Here is a 24,765-nt window from a genome sequence, read left to right as displayed (position 1 = left end):
TAACTGTGAGATCTCCTTCACAATCTCAAAAAGACCGAGGGGGGGAAAATATAAACCTGGGTGCGTCAAACTTTTTCAAAGCTTTTTTTCTGTTTTGCACATGATATGGAAGCTATAATAGACTTGGCATGTTAAAGCTATAATCGGGACAGAGCTTTCAGCCAGGCTGGGTATGAATAAGAAAAAAGAAAGAAAGAAAGAAAGAAACGCACATATAGAAAATGTGTGGGATCTTGTGAGGATTATTCCAGTCCTGAGGAGTTCATGTATCACAACATAAGTGAATCTTAAAAATCTGACCCGCTGCTTTAAAGTGCACCACCAGGCGTGGCACCACTGTAATCATCTTTGGGCTGCGGAATAAATGCGCCGTTTCTTATTTGGACCGGAGCGCATACATAAGTGTCTGTGTGCATGTCAGACCAGACAAAGTCAAGAGAAATCAAGCAGAATTTCCCCAAACGGGTAATTATTTTCCCCCGCCGAAGCTCTCTTTCATGGTATTTCGCCAAGAGGCACAATACGAGTTATTGCTCAATAAATACCGAAGGTTTAATTCCGAGCCAAATGTGTGTCAACGCCTCGCGAGGATGTTGGGCTCCTAATGCATGGAGCAGTGAGGCTGAAACCTACACCAGAAGAAACATGTTGCAATACTCTTTGGAAATTACATTTCATATTTTTGCAACTATTTCAATCTTTGGGTGCAACAGGAAAAAAAAAACAAACAAAAAAAACAAGAAGAAGAAAAAAAAATTAAACCTCTCACTCTTTTAAATTACCTATCAAAAAAAAAAAAATCATTTTAACTTAGTCATATAGATGCATCAAAAATATTCAGATTACACTTCTTTGACTCAAGTTTCAAATACAATACATAATTTATGGCTTTATAAGTTAAAACTAAGAAAAAAAAAAAAAAACGCCTCAATCTACATCAACGTTTCACCCACAATATACAAGTTAAATTAATCGGTTTAAAGCAGATTTGCCGTCCACGCCACTCAGAAGCGACATATGCGCCGCTCTCATCGCTCGCTACTCAGTGCTTAACTTGCATCTTGATATTTTGTCGTAGTACAAAAAAAAAAAAAAAAAAACATGCTCCGCGACGATGAAAAAAAAGCCTTCGATGAAATACAAACGCTGTACAAAAGAGGCAGTCTTTTACAAATGTTGGTGAAGCATCCCCTTCGCTTGTGGACGATAATAAAAGTGAATTAATGTCCCATCATCCACGTGGGCCGAGTAAACCAAAACTGTCTTTCTCATTATTGCTGTGAGAATGACTCCCTTTGTAGTGCCTTGGTCAAAACACATTCCAGGAAGACGAGTCCGCACAAGTCTGGTCTTTTTTCTTTTTGTGTGTGTGTGTGTGTGTTTTATCTCTACATTAATTTCCGGGCTGAAGGTAGAGTTCAAAAATCCCCTTTCCGTCTTAAAAAAAACGGGGCGAAATTTTTTATTTTTTTTTTGTGCTTTCAAACCGTGACATCAGTTGGTTTAATCTCTCGGCGTTTTTTTTTTTTCTTCAATATGGCCTCCAGACGGCCTCGTCCATGCGGCCCCCCGGGTTGAGGACGGTCGGGGAGTTGCTGTGGCTCCCGTCGCCGTCCACGCCGCCGTCCGTCTGGCTGGGCAGGTTGGGGTTGACCAGGGAGGTGCCGGTGGAGGCGCTAGTGCAAGGCGGGACCATCCGGGACGGCGAGCGGTCGCCGCCGGGGACCATGGAGAACTGGTACGTGTTGGAGGAGGTGCCGTAGTAGAGATAGGGCGTGCTGCTGGTCTGGAAGGGTCCGCTCTGGCTCTGGGTGGAGCCGGGGTAGGGCGGGGGCAGGTAGGTGTGGTAGTGGGCGCTGCTCAGCGACATGGCCGAGGTGACGGGCGGCGTGTAGGTGAAGGTGGCCGGGTAGTGCATGCGCGGGCCGGTGAAGCGGCTCTCGGTCAGCGAGGAGAGGCCGGGGAACTGGCGCTCGAACTGGCCGGGGAACGGGCTCAGGTCGGAGGAACCTGGGAAAAAAAACGCACACACAGACTCCCTCAGCATTTCCTGACATCAGTACAACACACATTATTAAGACTAAACTTCCTCTCAGCAGTTTGTCAGTTCAGATTATGTGATTGCGGCCTGGACTATTTAGCGTTTTGTCTTGTAGGGTAATTGGATTTAACAAATAAGTCCTCGAAGAAGCGGAGCGGCAGTAAACCGGAACGTCATCTCGGGCCAGAGATGTGTATTAACCAATTTGGAAAAGCTAATGGCTTCTGCGGGCAACGTGACGGAGGAGCTATTCAGCTCCAAATATTGTAACACTCATCGGGGCCGGAGCTTTTCATCCGAGTTATGATAAAGTTAGCAGAACGTATGTCCGCTGTGCGTCTCCACGTGTTTACGCCTCCGCACAGTTATGTTTCTGCATGTTTATATGTAGCTGTTTATGCATGGATGTGTGTGTGTGTGAGTGTGTGTTTGTGGGGGAAGGTGGTGATGGCGGCGGCGGCGGCGGCGGCGGGAGTGGTGTGTGTGTGTGAATACTGTATGCACATAAAAAAGCAGTTGGGATGAATCAGGAGCTGCACATGTGGAAACACTTTGAGCAGAAACAGTTTCCATGAGATCCATAATGAGGCAGGGCCGAGCTCTGATGTGGCTCCTCTCCTCGCCTCCCGTCGGCTCCAGCGTGTGTGTGTGTGTGTGTGTGCGTGCGTGTCCGCGCGCACGCTCGCGCGAGCGAGCGAGCAAGGCCGAGGCGAGCGGGAGCCAAGAAGGAGCCGCTCCATCTCACCCTTCGTTCCTCTTTTCGCTTCATCCCTTTAAAAAATACCCGAAAAACCACTAACTGGCTGCGGCGAGCGCCGCGCCGGGCGAAGAGTTTAAGGGGAGAATAGGAGGTCCGCCCCCGCCTCCCCTCTCCTCTTGGTGGTTCAGTCCAGCCATGGCGCTCTTATCATAAATCACCAGGCGTCTTCCGTGTCACCATGTCTGCTGAGTGTGTGTGTGTGTGTGTGTGTGTGTGTGTGTGTGTGTGTGTCTGTGTCTGTGTGTGTTTATGTGCAGGATGGAATTGCCAATCGAGGTTTGTCGCTAGCGTCAGATAGCATATGCTGCCGATTAAAGCTTCTGAACTTCCTCTTCCAGCGGGATGTGTGTGTGACGGTGGGTGTTCGCCGTCGGGGCAGCAGCGTGACGCCGCTCATCCTGCAGCTCCTGCTATCGCTAAACTTGGAGCGCCGTTTTAAAGCGTCCCTGTGATGATCGGCCAGATCGATTAGTCTAAACAGAACCAGAATCTTAACAATGACTGAATATCTGGAAGGACTTTCAAACGACGGAGCGTCGCTTCCAATGCGGACGTTCGATCTGACACGTGAACTTGTGAGACCGAGCCGAGGTGACGTTCCAGCGCACGCGCATGCGCGTCCCGATCGGCGCCGTGCTCGTACTTGCCGGTGTGTTCGGCGGAGGGATCCGGTTACGGGGCGGCCTTGGCGAGGTGTCAACATGATCTCCGGAGATCTGAGAGCCTTAGTCACATCACTTAGGAGGCATTAAGCGCTCGAGGTGAGCCGGTGGGGCCGGGACGGGAGGGCGAGGGGGCGTGCGCGCACGCGTGTGCGCGCGCTCGTACGTGTGTCACTTTGACAACAAAGCTCGACGCTCTCGAGATGAAAGCTGGAGGTGGTGGGGGGGGGGGAGCTAATCAAAGCTGACAAGGCAGCTGGCTGGATTTTAAACCCTTTCTAATGCAGAGTCACACGCCTGCATCGCTTAATCACTCACCCCTGCTCAGGGCACACACGCACACGCACACACACATACGTTGGTGAGTGTACAAGGAAAAGAACAGAAAAAAGCAGGGTAGAAAAAAAAAAGCTGCTCACATGGCAGAGAGTCAAACAGGTGTACGGCGCAGGAACTCGTCTGGCGGCATGTCGGGATTTTAAAGGAGCTTCTCGAGTTTGGAGGGGGGGTGGGGTGGGGGGGGGGGGCAGGGACAAATTTGAACACAGATGCTGCCGTTACTGCAAACAGACTGGCTAATGCAATTACCCAGAATGCATTGTGAGAGTGGCGTATCGCTGTAAAAGACACTTTATTTGTCAGTCACGAGCCTGTTATTATCCCCGGGCCTGTTATTACCCATGCTCCTCCAGGATCAAAGGCTCAGAGTTGGGGGGGGAAAAAAAAAAAAAAAAAAAGGAAACAATCAGGATTTTTTTTTTTCCCTCTCTCTCTTTGAGAAATGCCATGGAGAGCGCTCTCCGGAGAGACGGTCGGACTGAAATGAAAGCATTTCTCACGCTGGGCGGAGAACGAGCCAACAGTGACGGCGCTGGTCTGAGTGCGGAGGTCAGGCGGCGGTGGCGGGATGAGCGGAGAGCGGGCGAGCGGTGGTTCTACCTGGCAATCGTCTAGGCACGTCACTGATGGCGGGCAGGCCGGTGCCTCGGCTGGAGGACAGGGGGGTGGTGGAGTGGACTGAGGGGGACGCCATGGGACTCAGGTAGGACGGATACGTCTGTTCGTATGACCAGGGAGGAGAGGACTGGGACTGGCGAGGGTCTGATGGGGAGAGATGGAGCCAAGGCAGGGAAAGGAGGAGAGAACAGGACAGAAAGAAAGAAAGAAAGAAAGAAAGAAAGAAAGGGGAAAGAGCCCAGGGATGACATGTAAAGAAAAAAAAAAAACACAGACAGGAAAAAGAAAGAAAGAATAATTACCAATGGGCTTGTATAAATACTCTAATTGTTTTTTCACAATGACATTCAAAACTTCTGCACACATCATTAGCGTCCCCGGTGCGACCGCCGCTCCAGTGGAGGGGCGAGTGTCTGCTAGAAGGATTTTCGCTCCAAAAAAAGATGAGCCTGGAGGTCTGGTTTAAGGTTTGAACTGAAAAACAAGCGACAGCGGGGCAGGTTACGCGTTCAGATGGTTTTCGGGGAGCGTCCTGATGCAGGGAGTTACAAAAAAGTGTGATAAAAGTTACAATCAGGACACTTCGTGGTCCAGTCTGCATGACAGTGGTCAGTTGTTCGAGTCAGAAGTATAATTACACAATATAAAAGAGCTCAACTCAGTGTTTCAGCGCCGGTATCAGTCGGGCCTGTTATGCAACATCCTCCATAATGATACATCTCATGTTTACCCCAGAAGAGAAGATCTTCCTGTTTGCCTTATAAAACACTGGGCTTGCAGCTGAGGTACAGAGAGCCTTGCTGGCACGAACCCAGGGTGTAAACACACCGGCACGACCGTGCCACACATTATATTTGTATGAGTGCAGCAACGCAGGAGGAGAACAGGTATTTTATACTAAGTGCACAGATACACTACTGGACCGATGTCAGGGTGGTATCATTGAACAGAGCAAATTCAACACGATATATCCAAATTCCAACAAAGAAGTAAAGGAAAAAGTTGGATAAAAGGTGTGAATGAGCGAACAAATTAGCCTCCACTTTCACGTAATTACCGTCGTTGTGAAATTAAATTAGGTCCTTTGCAAAGTGACAATATGTGAATAACGATGAGGCCGCCGGACGAGCTCACACGAGATGTTACGGAACGAAAACCTAACCGCCTCGCTGCGCGCAGCGATCCACACCGCACAGCCCGGCGCCAGAGCGTAACCGGGGGCTAAATGACGACGTGTGACGGGCTCCTGCAGGCACGCGCGATCGGGTGGCGGCCGGCCCGAACCGTGAGAGATGGTGTTACCTTCTAAGATGTAGATTGATAGAGTGACGGGGGCGGGGGAGGTCAGACGATCTCGAGAGGGAGCGAGACGCCTCGGCGAGCGCCGGTCCCGTCCAGTTTGGGTTTGATGTATTACCGTACGCACAGTTAACGCGAGTCTGTGCCTTCAGTGGCATGTTTCAGGTCCGTGTGCAGAAAAAGGAAAGTGATGCACACACTGGAGTGGTTTTGATGAGAAATCGGTGTATGATACATTAAAAACTTTTAAAAAATGTGCAAATTTCCCAACAGATATCTCAACAGGGCAAACAAGTTTATCATTATAAAACACAGCTCATATATGACAGCTGAATGGTTAATGCAGCCAGGTTCCACTGAACAGTAGCGGTGACTCATTTCAGGTTCGTGTTAATTACAGCTCAGGCAGACACGGCCTGACATGGTGTGTTTACGACGGCGACAACAAGGTGTGATCCGTTTCCTTGATCTGACATGCACATCGCTAAAAATACACGACAGATGTAGAGATAAAGTAAAATAATCCTTCGCTCTGGAGGTAAAGGGTTCAAGTTCGGGCAGTGCGTGGTAATTTTTGGATGACGCAACATCTCTAACAGATTACATGTCTTTTAATATGCAAATCAGCCGCAACCCGAGGATGTATCCGTGTGAAGTGATGGATCACAGGTGATACAATGCAGTCCAATAAAGTGGAAATGTTTTTGTTGCTCTGCCGTGTGCGGATGAAGGCCTCGTTCCGTCGGCTCACCTGTGATCTGCGTCTGTCCCTGCGGATTGAAGGAGTTGGCCGCCGTGTTGAGGGTCGGCCGCGGCGCCTGGGTGGGAACCGCCACCCTCACCCTCATCCTCTCCAGCTCGCTGAGGCGGTCCGAGAACAGGCCCGTTTTGGGAGGGTCCTCCAGCTTCTGGCGATGCCCTGCAGGCACAGCAAAACAGCGAAATGATTCAACATTACTTTAGTCGTCATTATGAAGGATGAATCACATCACGGTTCTGTTGTTTACTGTATTTATCGCACTCAGAGGAGAGGGAGTGCGGAGTATTATGGGAACAGGACCTGACATCCTGCTAATGAACAAAAACTCTGGCAAAAGTCTTCCATCACCTTCAAGAATTTCAGGTTTTAACCTGAGGCTTCTTCCTCAGGTAAACAGCAGCTCTCACGCCAAGGCCCCATTATCCCCACAGGAGTCATAACCTACGCCAACTACATTATGCTTTTTCTTCCTGCATTCCTCTGCTGATAATTTTACACCCTTTGCATTCCTGATTCTCATTATTCGCCCTTCCTGGGAACTGCGCGCTTACACACACACACAAACACAAACACAAACACGAGGCAGCGGGTGACTCATTGTGTCTCGGTCCTTCCTGGTGCTCGTCGTAGCGGGAACCGACTCAAACCCCAGGTGGAGACTATAGTTTGGTGAAGGTGTGGTAGGAAGAGAGGCCTGTGCACACACACTGTTCTCTCTTTTTTTTTTTTTCTTTACCAGCAGCGACACAGGACTGTGTCAGTGTCTGGTCTTGCACTGGTTCCCCTGTAAAGTAAATATCAAACAGAGGAGAGTAGAAACTCCTGCTGTGCCTGGCAGGGCTCCAGCTGGCTCCGGCAGAAACAGCCAGCTACTTCAGAATCCTGCCCAACCTGCCCGCTGCAGCCGGGGCTGGGAACAAAGGCCTGGCAGCGACACCTACGACGCTCGTGGGTGCCGAGGAAGCAGACGAGAGGGCGAACAAAAGCCCTTTAAAGGGGATCATCATTTGTGTTACTAAAGCATCATTACAGAGATCAAGGGGCACCGAGGAGACACAAAAAGCAGCTGCCTCACAGCCAAACATCTGTATTAACGATGTCCCCGGCTGAGGAACTTTGATGTTGCGAGTGATTTTCGGCCATCTTTCTTCTGGCGTTTAAACTTGATGCTGTCAGCTACATGCAAGGCGACGGAGACGGAGGTCTTTAAAAAACACTTATCCCAGAACGAAACGTGATTCCAGCCTCAGATACGCTCCGGCAAACCGTCGGCGTCTTCAACAACAAAATTCATTTACTCTGGTGGAACCGGCTGGAATTTTAATACCGCCGCGATGAAACGGCGGCGGCGGAGAGACAGCCACTGACAAGTCAGGCGGACCGCGGGTTTTATTGCGATGACGTGAGCCGACTGGCATCGTCCGGCCCAGAATAAACACACAATCTCTCATCGTCGGCCCCATCGCTCCTGGAACGAAGGCGCGACATCGGCCACTTCGAAGGACTTTCTAACATAACTCACGCCCATATTTCAATATTAATATTTCCTCCTCGTTGCTGCGGACAGTTTGTGCTGCCTGTTGGCTGCGCGCTCCCTCATCGCTCAGAGCAAGCTGTGCCCAGTCAATCACAGCCTTTCCATTTTCAACAGACCGAATTTCTATTCTGAAACGGCCCCGGGACACAGTGCCGGCTTTGTGCGTAGCCTGTCTCCTAGTGATGGGAATAAATAGCGGTGGGAGGCCGAGAGAGATGAGGGGAGACGGACGAGGGGACGGGGGCGGGAGGAGGGGAGGAAGAGACCCCGCTGACCACTAAATTAAGGGTGAACCAGTCAGGCGACGCAGCGCAGACAATGCTGAAGCAGCCAGAGAGGGTTTTCCTTTTTTTATTTTTTTTTTCATTAATGTTGTTCACCGCAACCTTATTTATTCTCATTTTCTACATTAGACTGCCATTGCATGATGAAATCCATGGCTCCAAGCTTTTTATTTTTATCAATATCTTAAGTTTTTTGTTTTTTTTTTCTCCTACAGGAATGCAGCATGTCAACCAGGTTCAGTTCACACTCCAAACAGCCAGACCTCAAAGTCCATTAGTTCTGCGGGGCCTTGACAGTAAATACAGTTTTTCATGGGCTAATTACACCTTTTAAAGGACAACTGTTGCCAAACACAAGACGTCTCAGCTGTTTTATCGGAACCCAAGCAGGGCGGAGGAATGAGCCGAGGGTATTTAAAGGAGCGGGAAAGGCGGATGATTTCACTGCCGTAGGGAAAGTCCCTGAGATTCCCATCATCCCTGTGAAAACAGCGGAGATTTTCGATAGCGCCTGCCACTTCCCTGCCCAGCCAGCGGCCGGAAACACGGACAGATTCAGACCAGATGTGAGCGACTTGTGCACACACACACACACACACACACACACACACACACACACACACACACACACACACGGGAACGCGTTCAGAAACACACACGTGCAACTATAAAGGGAGTATAAGGAAACGCGTTTCGGCCCGCGCAACCGTGCACATGAGCATCATTACACACAAACACGCACACTACCGGCTACTACATGAAGCAAAAAAAAAAAAAAAAAAAAAAGGTTTATAATGATTAGATAACACCTCTATAGATAGTATCTCAAATAACTAGGTTACACAGTGATCCTAGAATAGTATTATTCCAGCCGTCCCAGAGACACAAGTCTGGATTGAACTCACCCCTGCTGATCTGATAACAGTGAGTAAGAGCAAGTAGGCAAACAGAGCATAAGTCCTCTGTAATTAATGGCGGCATTAGATTAGATCTGAGTCTGAGCGTGGAGATCTTTGACTAATAGGCAGCCGTTCCCCGATATGTCCTGGCGGAAAAACGCTCCTTTCAGCTGGCTCGTGTTGGGATTTCACATGACAAGGGATATCAATGCACTTTTTGAATTCGTAAGCAGTTCCAGGGGCTACACCGTATGAATAGTGAATGAATTTTGTGAAATATGACTATCTGGTTTCCTTCCAAGAGTCCAAGCGAGGAGATTTATAGCGTGTTTGTATCCGTGCTTCAAAACGCCGCGGCCCGGAGCGAAGCGACCAACGTTTAGCACAGAGATCCTGCTTTTTCTCTGGAGTTAGATAAGTTCCCATCGAGTACAGATTAAACCAATTAGACATGATGTGCTGATTAGTGAGCCTCGGACCGTTTCCTGACTTTACGCTAAGCTAACGCCTCCCGCCGGTCACACTTCACATTTACTGAAAGTGCGACCGATTGTCATTTCCCACTAACAAACATATTTCCATCATGTTTCATTTTGCAGACGTCCAGTTTCGCATCAGTAGGAAACTGACTAAGAGACATGTGAGGAAAACGCCGAGCGCCAGAAGATCCTGAATAAATGGGATAATTTATAAGTTAGCTGTCACGTCACGCTCCGTAAGCCCTCCAGTCTGGTTTATGATCACTGGGTGAGTTTGGATGAATGTATCTTTGGGGCTGATTCAGAACGCCCCCCCCCGCCACGTTCATGGAGCCTGGGCTGAATCAGCCCGTCTGTGTTTGCAGGGTGTGTGTGTGTGTGTGTGTGTCAGTCATTTAAGTTGGTGAATGAATACACCGGGTCCATATTTCACTTTTTTATTTGGGGCCATGTTGCTTGAATGAATTATTTTGGGTGACAACGTGACGCCGGGCGGAGGGGTTGGTTTAGAAAAAAAATAATAAAATTAAATTAAAAAGTGCAGCATCGGAGAGCAGCGGTCTACCATGGGGGTCCGGCACAAAGGAAGAGGAGGGAGAGGAGAAACAGAAGAGGATAAAAACAGAAGTGAGAGGGGGAGGAAAGGAGAGAAAAGAGAAAGAAGTGAAAAAAAGAGAGAGAGAGAGAGAGAGAGAGAGAGAGAGAGAGAGAGAGAGACAAGCTCAAGCTCGGAGGTGTGGGAGAGGAGGCGGTGAGAGAAGGAGAGAAGGAGAGAAAAAAGGGGAGCCAGGCTGTCGTGGAGCGCTGCCAGCCGTCTGTGTGGTCCATGCGTTCCAGCCAGGAGGAAGCTGGCCAGGCAAGGGAAGGGCACACACACACACACACACACACACGGAGACACACACACACACACACACACACACACACACACACACACACACACACACACACACACACATGCACAATTCCCAAAGGCGATACATTTATTGAACGCAAACACACTTTATACACATTTGCAGAATAATGCAGAAAGTTTAAAGAGCGAGCTCTCACACAGTCTGGCTGCTGTGCGGCGTCGTGGGGCCGGCTGCCTCCGCAGCGCTCCGCTCACATTCGAGTGTTTTGATTCAGAACAGGGGAAAGCAAATCTCCCAGAGACGCTTTATGTTGCACCTCGGGGGCCGACCGGGTCCAGACTGCGTCTCTTCATCTATATCTGATTCTCTCTCTCACTCCTTTAATTCTCCTGTCTTCCTCTCTGTCTCTCCCTCCCGCTGAACAATTTGGTGTTTTGCATTGTGGAGGCCTTGGCACGTCTTCAAGGAACTTCATGAGACATTCAAGTGACTGGCTGCCTCTGGAAAAGCCTGAAGTATTTTTTTTTTCTTCCTTTCCATTCTTTCCCCCCCCCCTCTCCTCCCTCCCCTTGTTTCATTCTGTACTCTCCTGATGTTTTGGAAGAGTTTTATTTGTCCGGTTCACATAAAAAAAAAAAAAAAAAATTAAAACCTGCTTTGATTTTTGCTGCGGCAGATATGTGAATCTCCCAAAATCCTCTTTGATTACCTGTCTATTTCTGGACATTTCCCTGGAGGTGATTACTGACATTGGAAAGATTGTCCACGCACACACACACACACACACACACACACACACAAGCCCTCCTACGCATGATTCAGGGAAATGATTCGGCCGACATCACCTCCGTCCCGTGGGACAGCACCATTAGCATCTCTGGGGCTTTAGCATTTAGCAAAAAACAGTTTTTGCTGTGGCTAATAAAGCCTCACAGCAGGTAACAGTAGCCTACCGGTGCATGTAACGACATGTGTGTAGGTGTGTGTGTGATGACACCGGAGGCCTGCCGGTGTCATCACCACCAATAAAAATAAAGGCATCTTATTTACCCACAATGTTTCCACCTCGACGCTGCAGAAGACGGCGGTTTTGAGCGTTGTAATGGGCCGTCGCCCGGCAACCGCTCCATTAAAGCTGTTTACAAAGGTGGGATTGCAATTGAGCGCCACTTGTTAGGACCATAATTTATTCAAAATTAACTCTCGATTCAAAACGGCCCAGTAAAAAAGAAAGGTGGGCACTGTGTCTCTGGCTCCGGCGCCCGCCCGCCCGGTGCCAAACCACTGACTCCTGTCTCGAGCCCACTGCGCTGCAAATGAAACATAACTGACAGCTAAGCCAACTGCTTTTGATGAGGGTCGCTGTCTGACTAGCCGAGGAGCGCTGTGTGAGAGTACGCAGGTTTTTTATTTTTTTTTTTTTTTATTGGCAGGACCCGTCTGGCTGTTCCGTTACGTGAAGGTTAGAGGGGGCAGAGGCTTCGCTGTGAGGCCTCGCCAGCCTTGGACGTTCTTGTGAGGGAAACACACTCCCTCTCTGTCAAGGCTTGATCCCTTCTGTGTGTATTTTGAGCCCTTCTGTGTGTATTTTCATGCACGTAATTTCCAGATTTCTATCACTCACTGCATCCTCCGGTGTTGTTATTTGACATTTTGCTGGAGAAGGAAAAAAATAAAAGGAGGAGTTGAGATTCCTGGCACAACTTCATCAACTTCCAAAGTGCACGGAGAAGAAAAACAAGAGTCTGAAGAGGTCCAACCTCCACAAACACTTGTAGTGTGAAGCGGAGCTCTCTGCGCTGACCCCGGCGTCAGGCTGCGGCCTTCATCGGGGTCGGGAGAAAACAAATTGCAGTAGCATTATTAGAGACTTCCTCTACCTCCCTGCCAGCAGCACCAGAGGGGGGGTTCAGGGCTCGAAGCCACATGGTCACATGCCCAACTCGTGTCTGCTCCAGGACTATTGGTTGATATAAATATGGAAGCGAGTCATTTTGTTTGTTTTGTTTTTTTTTGTTCTTCTGAACTTAATGAAAGACTTAAGCTACACTGACCAATCAGCACGTCACATTTTTATGTCTGAATCAACGTTTTTCCTTACGTTTGATCTTGGAAGCATTGTCTGACCGTTGCTGCACATGTAGGCATTATGTGAGTGCATGCACGTGTGTGCGTGTGTGTTGAAGAGCTTGGCTTGGCAGACAGGCCTCCTGAACCACTAATATCGTCTGCACGCTTGGTGAGTAACCCGGCTCCCCTCACCAGACTGCTTAACACCCCGACCGAAACCGAACCAGAACACAACCCCAGACCCCGAGACCAGAAGCCCCGAGGGATTCAAAACACTATAGAAATGAGGTGTAAGCACTGAAACACACACACACACACACTCCTTCAGCTATAACCACAGTGTGTCTGATGCCACAATGAGTTTTGTCACCTTCTCCGTTTGCCTGCCATCAATTAACTATAATGGGAACAGTAGGTTTGGACAGAAAGCCTTGTATATTGTGTGATTACGTCTCGGCTATTATCAGTCAGGAAGTTTGTCTCAGCTGGGCCCGGCCACCGACGGGAGCAGCTGAGAGGAGACAGAACCACCTATAAAAGCATATTGGTTTAAACAACCACTCCCTGTCTATTAGCTCAAAATGACATTTAATGAGGCCTATTAGCTCCACTCCAAATCAGCACTGTGGCTACACTGGACTAATGACACCCAACACACACACACACACACACACACACACACACACACACACACACACACACACACACACACACACACACACACACACACACACACACACACACACACACACACTGCTAAGTTTCTGAATCATATCTGCATGAGCAAACAGATTCACACATGCCTGCAAGCACGCATGAATGCACACGCTGGCTTGCACATGTGTGGACACACAAACACACACACACACACACACAGACACACACTCCACGAGTCGTTGGTGCGGTGGCAAACCACAGGGAAACCAAGAGCTGTCAAGCGATTAAGCACAATGCGAGCCACAGAAACCGAGTTAGCCTCCCGCTAATAACACAGTGGCCAGAGGGACCTGACTAACCGCTTACTGTACCCACACACACACACACACACACACACACACAAACATACACACTGCAAACCTCAGAGGAAAATCATACCACAGATCTTTAAGCTCGCTGATATTCGTCACTCTGACCACGCAATTAATTAAGCAAAGCTCCACAGATATGAGGCCCTGCTCTTCACGGGTGGTCCTGCTTTACACCCCCCCCCCCCACTTCCAATATTAGATGAGGAACTGCTGGGGAAATGACATCCCCACATGACAACTCATATGGCTGCCATAAGGCCAATCAAACACCCTGACACAAAATATCCTTCCTGAGAGAGAGAGAGACGCCCACTCGCCCACAGAATCGCCAATAAAAGTGGAAAGAGTGCTAAAAAAGAATCAAAAGAACAACGTAAGATGACGCTTTGTGTTTCTGTGAGCTTATTTTTTCCAGAGACTCACACAGCGTCTTACAAAGGAGGGCCACAGAGTTCCAGTGTGTGTCTACTGTTCCCTCCCTGCACGGACCCCTCCCTGTGGGGGCCCGGCGGACCACAGGCCTCCTAATTACCCACTCGTTTAACACAAAATAGAGCTGTAATGGTTGACAAAGCCCCCCATGTCTCAACGAAGCGTTCACAGATAGAATCACAGCTCCGGAGACAGCCGGTGCTCTCCGTGCTGCAGACCAGGGGGAGGGGGTGGGGGGGCTGCAGAGAGGGCACATGTGTGTTTTGCCACCCTTCGACCTCGGCTTAATGACCCCTGAGAGGGAGACGTGTTCTGGCTGAAGTTTCTAGGTAAATTATACCAACACTGTAATTCTGGCCACTTAACAGCAAAGGAAAGAAGTTCAGGGGTTATGTATGATGACATAGTCTTTATTGCTTAAATTACTGTCCTGAGACCCAACTTGGAACATGAAAACTTTAAAGCTTTCTTTTTTCTGAGACCGCAAATTGAGCGAATAGAAGGGAAAACAATGGATGGATGTGTAAAGACTCTCTCCCTCACACCAGAATCGTTTCACCTGTAGTCGTCCGCTCGCGCGCGTCCGGCACCTCCGGAACGCAAATCCGACGACTCTGTTAACTCTGTTAAGACCAAACCGAGCGTTTCCTAAACAAATTCGCCTCCAGCCTCCCATCTGTTCGCCACCAACTAACAGGAGTTGTTTGAAAAGTCATCTGACGGGGGACAGCAGATGTACAGGAAATGCTTTTGATCAAACAAGATGGCTCCAGAGTGAGAACGGATGGCCGGGGAGAAGCCGGCGCGATCGCGGGTACATGTGTGTTCTGAGGACAAGCATATGCCTTTGTTTCGGGGGGGGGGGGGAGCTGGGGTTGAGTTTTGGGGTGGGGGGGTGCCTGCTGATGAGCGCCGAATGTCGGGTGTGTGAGGCGATTTTCTGGCACCGCTGGCAGCTTTTCCTACAACCCAGACTGATGGTGGTACTAATCCCACTGTCTCCCGGCTCCGCTGTGTCTCCGCGTGTCCCAGTGCCATATGTGACAGGCGTGGGGGCGTGGGGGGGGGGGTTGTTTTGCGATGTGATATTGTTCATTGAGACGCCACGAGATGAGAATATGTTTTTTTTTTTTTTTTTATGAATAGGGAGGAGGGTTGTGGAAACAGCTGCGTGCCAGACCAGTTGGCACTGATGGCTATAGTAAAGTTTTTTTTTCCCTCCTCAGTTGTTTTTATATGGCCCATTAAAAGGAGCTGATGCTAGCACTCTGCTACCCAGTGTACCCTCTCAGGAATACTTAGCCTCACGTTTTATTTCGCCTCTTTCTCTCACACCGTCACATGTGAGACTAAATTGCTCCCTGAAAGGTTATCTTTAATTAACAGCCTGTGGATTGCTCATTAACACAATTTTAAACTTTTTTCCATAAAACCTGTTTTTTTTTTTTTTTTTGGGAGGGGGGTGGGGGGGCAATTTCCTCGTTTTAATAGCCTGTCATCATTTTACTGGGGCATTTGCTGTCACTGGCTGTGTGCTAAGCCACTCCCATACATCTCAGTCAGAGAGGCACTCCGCCAACCTTACAGATCAGGGTTAGAAGAACAGCAAGTTGAGACAATGTGGCTACTACCGGGACTATTTTCACACAGTCTAGAAACACATTTGTGATGATTTAATCAGAAACCCGACATCACTCAAGGGAGGCGCAGCCTCTCATCGGTTTCAGCAGCATTGTGGGAAAAATCGCAGCGCTTTGACGAACTACGAGACGTTTCGCCTCTATGGTGAGAACAGCGTGAAATCGCAGATTAATCGATTGATTATGAGATTTTTACAAGCATGCTTCCATCCTGCGCTGCGCTGCGCGTGCGGTGGTACTCACGTCTGGGCTCACGCGGTCCGTCCACGGTGACCTTTATGGCTCGGTGGTAAGTGGCCACTTGTGGCGGGTTGGTGAATACTGTGATTGTCAGCGTGAAGCTCTTGCCTGTGGTGACATCAAACAACATCAAATGACACGGAGACAATAACGGGCATTCATCCGAAAAACCATCCCCGAGTCACAAGTGCGGTTCTGATCACATAACAGCCAATACAAACTGGGGGGTGGGGGGGTGTTCAGGTTCAAACGAGAGAGGGAGTCTCGTCCGGTTCTGCAGAACCTCCGATGCAGCGTGAGTGGGCGAGAGGCATTTTAATAGTCACTTCCTTTCTCGATAATCCCCCGCAGTTGCTGCCTCGGGGCTGAGTGTTTGTCTGTGTTTCGAGTGCACACGGCCCCCATGTGCACGCACAGGGAGCGGCGTGATTCACGCGGCAGCGGCCCAGTCGGCAGCGACACTAACGCCGGAGGTATGCGGACGCGTCACGTTGCCATGGCGGCGGGCTGGGAACCGGAAGCGCGGGGCAAGTCGCTGCAGCGACTCATCCCAGCAGCTGTCTGCTCGCTCCCAGTCGTCTGGAACCCGTTTAGCGCCCGCCCTCCGCATCTTCCGCTCGGCTCCGCGGCGCGACGTAAACACAGATGATGAGTCGGGGAGATAGCGGAGCGCAGGTGCTGCAGGTGGTCCCTGAACGGAGCTGTGTGTGGGTGAAACATTCAACTTTGCAACATCTTTTTTTTTTGTTGTCGTCCTGTTAATACTGTTTCAGTTGCAGCCTTTACTGTATGCAATCCTCTCGTCTCGCACTGACGGATCAGTCTTATCATCTGCTTGTCAATACTCTGTGAAACAGACGAATAAAGTTTGGATTGACCGACTGAAAGTGGGGCAGCTGCTGCGTCACTTTCCTGGTTTCCTGCCACCGGCGCTGCTGCGGCCTGCTAGCTGTGGTCTGACTCCTGTTTACCATCAGCCCTCACACTGCTGCACTATTAAGTCGGAAGATGCTATCAAGCGGTATCTGCTTCCCGTCTGAGTCCTGCGAGCCCGTGCAGCGTCATGTAGCGGCGCTCTGTAACTATCGATCTAGCCTTTCCTCGCTGGCCCTCTCCTCTTCGTCGTGCATGACTTTTAGCAATCTAACATCCTATCAGTTCTCCCTGCTTGTACTTATCTGTCACTGCGGGGTATTCATTTCAGACACCTCGTAGTCCGATCCTGCCTGGCTCCTATGTCACTTCCTGTTACTAGATTCCCTGTCACAGCACGGCACCGCATGCAAAGGTCTCTGTGGCAACAGGTCCGGTCGCCGTGCAGACTCTCCTGCCGTCTACCCCACGTCCATCCATCCTGAAAAAAACCCTCCACCTCATCATATTGCAAACCCTCAGAGCTTTCACACTGCGTAAGCTTTACATGCATTGCCAGTATCTGTTACACTAATGGTTTCACACTAAAGATTATTTCATCATTTTGAAAATGTGCATTTTTCATTAAGAAGCTGTTTAAAATGTTTCTTTGAGGCGATCCTAATAAGCTGTACTGCTATATATTTAGACAGCTTTTCTACTGCATTGAGTTTCTCTCCTTCAGTTTTCTTTTTGTCGTAGTTAAATGTGTCTAACTTCCCATCTCTAATGTTTATTAATAAATTCACTAGTTTATTGTCTGTTTCTCTTTCCCGTTGGCCGGTTGAAGCACTAAACCGCCGCCTCTGAATCTGTGATTCCTTTAGGTTTCTTCCTGTTAAGAAGGATTTTTTAAAATCCTTCCACCGCTTGCTCTCGTCAGATTTTTTTTTTTTCCCTCCGTATATTTTATGTAAATTGACGTGAGTTGACTCTGTTTGACTCGCCGCTTCTTAAATGAAACTAAACTGGACTGAAAAGAAACTTCAAGCATGCGACCACATTCTGGGAGGCGTCTACAAAATGAAAAACTGAGAAAGTAGTTCCAGAAGGACCGGAGAGCGAGAATGAGGATGAAGCAGAAAAAAAAAAAAAAGTAAAAATCTTCAATTGTAAATGAAATTATATGGCAAGAGTGATGCAAAGAGACGGCTCTGTGATGCCAAACATCCGGGGAATGTAATTTGTCTCACCAGGAGTGCGTCTCTGCTGCTCCGTCTGACAGCTTGCAGACATGCGCAGAGCGCGATCAGCCGCAGGGCTGCCGCACCACCCAACATGTTTATGAGCCGGGTCAAACCAGGTAAGCCTTTAAATTTCTCCCGCTTTAAAACTCCCTCCTAATGAACGGCTCGAATTATTCGAAAAACTTTCCTCCGTCTTCTGCAGTCATTCAATGAATTAAAGAGGAGGCGGCGTGATTCACCCCTCAGCCTCGAGGAGATGGGCGGTGGGATCGGGGTCTGGAGTCGGAGCCGTCATTATGTGGTTGCCACGTAGGGAATGTGGCCACTAATCCACACCGCTGAACCTAATAGCTGCTACCGGACTGCAAGCGCGCGCGGTCGGGAGGGGGAGCCTCACCTCTGCCGCTGCGGCCCACGAAGCGCAGGTCGTTGAAGCGCGCCACCTGGTTCTTCATCACGCCCGAGGCGTTCCGCAGCTCGGCGGAGTAGTTCTCGTCGTTGCCCGCCATCACGGTGACGACGGTCCCGTCGGGGATGTCTCCCAGGGCCACCACCTGTCGGGAGACGCAGGGGTCAAAGGGCAGAAATTTAAGACCGAAACTGGACAAAGACAAGACGGATGTTTCTCACCTTGTAACAACAGAACTGCAAAAAAAAAAAAAAAAAAAAAAAAAAAAAAAAAAAAAAAAAACTTCCACCTGCAACCTGCTTGAACATATCGTCTTTCTTCATGCATGGATACAAATAAAAATAATTGAGAGGCTACACGATGAAGCAAAGACGCATCTCGTCCTGTTCAATAAATAAATATGTTAAATTCAATCAAGAAGGATATAAAAGGTTTGTTCAAATTGAAAAGTCAAAAACTGAGTCATAAAAGCTTATCTCTATTACATAATGGCATCCTTATCTAAATCATTTTGAGAATTGACTTTGATTTCATCCGCCTGAAGCACTTTTATGTCCTGATAAATGTGATTAAGTGAATCATTTGATTGCAGCCTTTTAAAAGAAAAAAAAAAGGAACAAAAGCCTTGCATTATCTTCTTCTTCTTCTTCTTGGATGCAGATAAAAGAGGATGACTGGGCCTACAGAAACTGCAATAATTACAGACTGCAGTAATAAGAATGGTGAGATAACATTTATGCTTTTTTTTTTTTTTAAAGTGTCACATCTGATTTGGAGCCAGAACTACAGCTACAAATTTCCAGTGTGAAGCAGCTTTGATCCATACTCTAAATAATAACTGTCAGCTAATTAATGGGCCTTTATGAAGAAATATCATGGGGGCTAAAAAACGTCCCCGAGGCCTCACATATATTCTGCTTTCTTTTCTTTTTCAGCTCGTTCAAAGCACAAATTGTTATAAATAATCACAGCAACATAAATGGAAAGATACTGACATCAGCTGTTTAAAAAATGAGATTTAATCAAAATCCTCACATTTGATTCTTGTCTAAGAGGCCAAAAAATGTGTTAATGTAACACATTCAAAATGGTGTTTTATTGCCCCGTTAATTAGAATTCCTCTTTTCGCCACATGTTTATTTACAGTAAATATTTCGAATATTTGTGGCACGTGTATCAGACAAACACAGCGTCCTTTAAACATTATGATTTTTCCGAGTTAAAAAATACAGTTTTAATAAATTATAATATACTTTTTAAATAACGTACAAGTCTCCTGACGCGTGCACAATCATTTCTCGTAATTTGGCATGCGTAAAATGTTTTTTTTTTTAATAAATTCATATATAATCAGTGAAACGAGACCAAAAAAAGTGAAATATTAGACGTAGAGAAATAATAGTAAAAGGATTAAAACAGTTAAAAAGCAAAGCAGTTAAAACGCGTTATTTCTGAAAGCCTCGCTCCGGTCTCTCTCTCTCTCTCCTCGAAGCGGCGCGTGCACGGCTTCACGCGGCGCCGGGACTCACCTTGAAGGCGACGGGCAGCGTCTTGTTGCACCGCCAGTGGGAGGGCAGCACCGAGCACAGAAAGTTGGGGCTGTCGGTCCGGACCAGCTCGGCCGGGTGGTCCGCGATGATCTCCGCCATGCTGCGGTTCTCGTGCGGGCGCAGTCTCGGCACCGCCGCCGCCGCGTCCGGCTGCCCGGCTGGAGAGCTCACATCGTTCATCTTCCCTGGGACCGGCTGGAGGCTACTGGAGGGCGGACTGAACCTCCGACTGGCGCTGGGATCTACGGGAATTCGCATCACAACAGCGGGGGTTATCGGAAGAGGCAGGGAAGGCTCTCCAGCTCCGCTCCGGCTCTCTCTTCGCGCTGTGCGCCGCCGCTCGCTCAACCTCAGCGACTCTGCCAACGGAAAATGGGACCGTGTGAGCGCGCACCAGGTCTCCAAACTCTCTCCACTATGCAAACTTCAGTGGGCGCCTTCAAACGACATAAAATAGACGTCTCCGGCAAAGAAAAACAAGCCGTGAAAAGTTGATGATGTTTTAAATGACAAGCTCTTTTTTCAAAGTTCTCGGGGGGAAGAGTCCGTGTGCCATAACGCAGGCGTAGCTGCTCGTGCGCGGATATAAATAACATCAAATAAATGTCCGGGCGCGTAATGGACTGCGCAGTTACAAAAACAGCGGATCTAAAACGGAACGGCCGGCCCAGATGCTCGGGAAAACTTTTTGTGTGTCTCTCTTTAGCGAGAAGTTAAAGCGCTGCTCCAGGTGCGTCATTGAAGTCTTTGTGCCAAAACTGAAAGGCGCTCTGGAAGCCCGCGGGCTAAGTACACACAGGCGCACTCGCGCGCACACACAAAAAAAAGTTTTCAAAGTCAAAGCAGTGCGCTTTAACAATACATAACAGGACTATTTCTAATCCCGCGACGCCTGTAAATTGTTCATAATTTCAGTCAAGTCTTCCGGCGCAGCCGCTGCTTTTGCATAGAGGGTTAAATAGGTTGATGAAGAGAGAGAGAGAGAGAGGGAGAAAAAGAAGAAAAAAAATCATCGCCGGTGAGATGAAGGAGGCGGAAAAACGGATCCCGTTTTTGTAGCCGTAAATGTGGTTAGTGTTTGGAGGCCGGGGTTTCCCGTGCTCAGGCTTTTTGTGGTTTATATAGCTCGAGCGCCCGGCAATTATTGCGCTGATGCGACTCCAACACGTGGTGTCTGGAGTCAGATCCATTCCCTCCGCCATAATCTATCACGCCTATATAGAGTGCCGGACAGCTCTGCGCGTAGCGCGTACACCTCCGAGACGCACGCCGCAGCGTCTCACGCCTTTTCTCCACCACCACCGCCACCGCCACCGCACCCTCACCGTTATTCACGCACAGCCCGCACCGAAACGTACCGACATGTCACCGCTCCCCTGGACCGTCCGTGCGCCCCCGACTCTGGGGGAGGTCATTTCCAGTCAGGAACGCGCGCCGTCGGTCCCGTCGGGCCGTGTTGCGTTACCACCGTGTTGTCCTGACAGTGCGCGGCGGCGGCGCTCAGACAGCCGAGCCCGGAGCGAGGAGTGAGCTGCACTCCGTGAGGCTGGAGCGAGTGAGTCACCGGAGAGCGGTGAGTCAGGTAGAGGCGCGGGAGTAGAGTTTCACTCGGTCGCAGGGGAGAGCTGTTGTGCAGGTGTACAGGTATTCCGCGTTACAGCGGGCTTTAATCTATGTTCAGCCACCCATGCGGCCCTGTCGTCCAGAGCGCTGCGCTCATGAAGTGTTAATTTGTTACACCCCATCTGTTTTTTGTGCCTCATATCACTCGATAAATCTGTGACAGGGCCGCTTTATTGCATAAAAAGCACAATTAGATAGCAGCCTCAATCCAGCGAGTCCCTGGATCATATCTACGTGCGTAAATACGCACGATTTGTTGACGTATTCGCACATTTCAAAGTGAGGAATCTGACTTTGACAGATTTACCCCCATTTTCAAGCAACATCAATAAAATAGAAAAGCAACAATGTACAACGAAATTGGAGAGCAGCTCCACTCAATGCAAAGGAACAAAATGTAACAAAAATAGCGCAGTATAACTAAATGTGGGGGAAAATAGAGCAATATGACACTGGCTTCAAGGTTGTTTCGCAGTAGATGGCTTGACTTGTTGTGATACGCAGAATAAATCAATATTTAGAAATTTAATACAGTTCAGAGTCTGTGTTTGTTGGCTGGATTCTGCAGTCACGTTGCAGACTTTCTCACTGCTCTTCAAAATAAAAACTGGCCTTCTAACTGCTAATGACATAAAATTGTTGAATTTAGCTCCATCTGAACCAGGTAGCTCCCTAAAATCATTACATGAAAGAGCATAGTAAAAGACGATAAGCAGTGAAAATTACAAATAAAACCCCAAATAATAATTTTCTGCCTTAAAAGTGTATTTTTAGATATTTTCTATAAATTCAATCATGGTTATATCTGTATAATATGTTCAAATTTAAAGTTCCTATTCATCCACAAATTTAAATAAAGTGAATGGCACTGTAAAGCATAATAATTAGAAAAAAAATGACAGATTTTAGAAAACATTTAAAAAAATAACAATGACAAAAAAAGGGAGTATTTTCATTTTTTTAAAATATATATTTGGTGCATCTTTACAGCCATGTATTCACATTCTGTGTACGAGTTGGTTTTCATGCAAGTCTAAGCATGCAGTCGGTGAGAAGGCCTGCTTCTTCTGCCCCTCTTGACTCTACTGTAGAGGGCATCATCCACCCTCTGTGAAGGCTGCGTATCTCAGCCGGCTCCCATCAGCCACCCCACCCTCGGCCCTGATCACCCATCAGTCTCCCAGTGAGACTCCTCTGAGTGCCACATCACACAGCGGCGTGCGCCTTGCCACTCTGCGTTCCTTTTTCCGTTGCTCCCAAACAGACTTTTTTATGGCACCGAGTCTTTAAGACAAAGGTCTTTGATACTTCGGGGCCTGTTTCAAAATAAGTGGGACTGCAGGGAGACGCAGCTGTGAGGTTATTTGGATCATGTCAGGGATTTTGTAAGCTTGTTTTTAAGTTGTAAACTTGGACTCGGTTATATATGTTTTTGCAAAAAAGCATTCTGAGTCAAGACAGAAAAACAGGCTCGTTCGCAGCAGCATAGCATGAGCACTTGAAATAACTGGACTTCTTATGTTTCATAAGTATGTATGGACGTGTGCGTGCACATGCATACACGTCCGTTAGTGTGTGTGTGGTGTGTGTGTGTGTGTGTGTGTGCGAGTGTGAGGATGTGGGAGGGATATATATAAAGTCTGAAAGCACTGACACGCATCTGGCACCTCGTCATGTGGATGGGGTGGGAGGGAAAAAAAAAAAAAAAAAGGGGGTGATTGAGTTACACTTCCCCTCCGTGTGCCCCAAACACCAGAAATATGGTTCACATTGTCCAACATTCTCAAAGATCAACTAACAATTCATGGATGGATAAATGCGAATAGTGGTAATTAAATCTGTAATAGCGATAAACATGGCCTTGCAGGAACCATGGAGCCAGTTATTCCAACAGGGTTCAATTTCAACTCCGTCAATATAGGTTTTTTTTTTTTTTTTTCTTCGTTCTTTTCTTTTTTCCTCAATGAGCACTTTTGGAGTAATGTAAAAAACATGACTGATGTTGGAGTGCAATTTAATTTAGGAAACGTTAAGGATGCCATCCACCTAATGAGTCTTATTACTTTTAATCCTGACTCAAATTTGCAACAGAATTTAATTTTAGAAATGTCTATTTGTATGCTTTTTATGAGTGAAACACCCACCGGCTACTGTGTATAAATATCTTTTTTTCTTTTTTTTTTTTTTTGTTAAGGCAAACTAATCAGTCTAAATGTGGATTTTCTGCACTCTGTTATTGTCTCATCACAGGCAGCGTTTTCTTCCCAGCCCAACCCCAGGCCCCGAAAACTGCGGCCCTCCCTTCAGCCGAGTCGTGACTTCAACCCTGACAAGTTCAGCTCATCAAAGAGTGTTTGTCCCATCTGACTCCGCTTTGCTTCTCCGCTGCACATCCAGCATCTGTCTCCCAGCTCCGCTACAGGATACGCTCCACATCCCATACATTGCCGTCTGCTCACTGTCATTCGGAGCTATCGGGGGCAAACTGTAAAGAAAAAAAAAAAAAAAATTGTTTGATGTGCCAAAGATGTGAAGGAGACAGCAGAAGAAAGGCGTTAATGCGCCGCAATCCGCCGTTCCATCGAAAATACCACTTTAGAGACTCGTCCTGGCCCAAAAAATATTAGCTCGTGATTAAATCTGAACGCTGCGGCATTCCGTTTTAAGGATCTCTGACCGATCCTGTTCAGTATTAACAGATTTAATATGATGTAGTAATGAATCTAGCATAAAGCCGCTGAGCCATTGGACGGGGCCTGCTGCTCGCCTGGTGCACAGCTGGATCGTCTCTTTCAGCTCTGGTATTATTCATCTACTGTGTTACACTGGCTCGGAGTCATTGCACAGTAGGAGAAGTCACTAACAGTGAGGAACCACAGTATACCACATTGAGCAGGATGTGCCTTTTTATGATTTATGGTAATATTGCATTTCTGCCGCTCACTTTCATTTTATTTGTTTTCAGTAGGAATCAGACTCAGCTGACATTCTCCCACTTAATTTTCCTGTTGAGATATGAAGCACGTAATAGAAGCTTTCTGTTCTGCTTCCCACGTGGAGTAACAATGTCTATAACCAACCGAAGGTGCAAAATCATTCTTCGTGCATTGGTTTGCGGAAATCAGGGAGCTCGTGCATC

The 24,765-nt window shown here is 48.0% G+C and overlaps 1 protein-coding gene across 3 annotated transcripts; it reads right to left on the bottom strand.

Annotated features, from left to right (window-relative positions):
• Positions 1-1,366: 1,366 nt before the first annotated feature.
• Positions 1,367-21,713, bottom strand: runx2b (RUNX family transcription factor 2b). 3 transcript variants are annotated; one of them, XM_030109680.1, is made up of 7 exons: positions 21,362-21,713; positions 19,983-20,245; positions 18,442-18,598; positions 15,949-16,053; positions 6,471-6,638; positions 4,403-4,564; positions 1,367-2,010 (listed from the first exon to the last, which is right to left on the bottom strand). In XM_030109680.1, exons 2-7 carry the CDS (start codon positions 20,181-20,183, stop codon positions 1,532-1,534), a joined length of 1,272 nt encoding a protein of 423 aa, XP_029965540.1. In that variant the 5' UTR covers positions 20,184-20,245; positions 21,362-21,713; the 3' UTR covers positions 1,367-1,531. The 3 variants fall into 3 exon arrangements, with proteins under 3 accessions (XP_029965540.1, XP_029965539.1, XP_029965541.1); XM_030109679.1 differs by lacking the exon at positions 21,362-21,713 and having other exon boundaries at positions 19,983-21,199; XM_030109681.1 differs by lacking the exons at positions 4,403-4,564; positions 21,362-21,713 and having other exon boundaries at positions 19,983-21,199.
• Positions 21,714-24,765: the final 3,052 nt, after the last annotated feature.

This window comes from Salarias fasciatus, chromosome 15, assembly GCF_902148845.1.
Source record: "Salarias fasciatus chromosome 15, fSalaFa1.1, whole genome shotgun sequence".
Lineage (NCBI taxonomy): Eukaryota > Metazoa > Chordata > Actinopteri > Blenniiformes > Blenniidae > Salarias > Salarias fasciatus.
The sequence above is the reverse complement of the archived record's forward strand: the minus strand, read 5'-3'. Positions and strand labels throughout refer to the sequence as shown.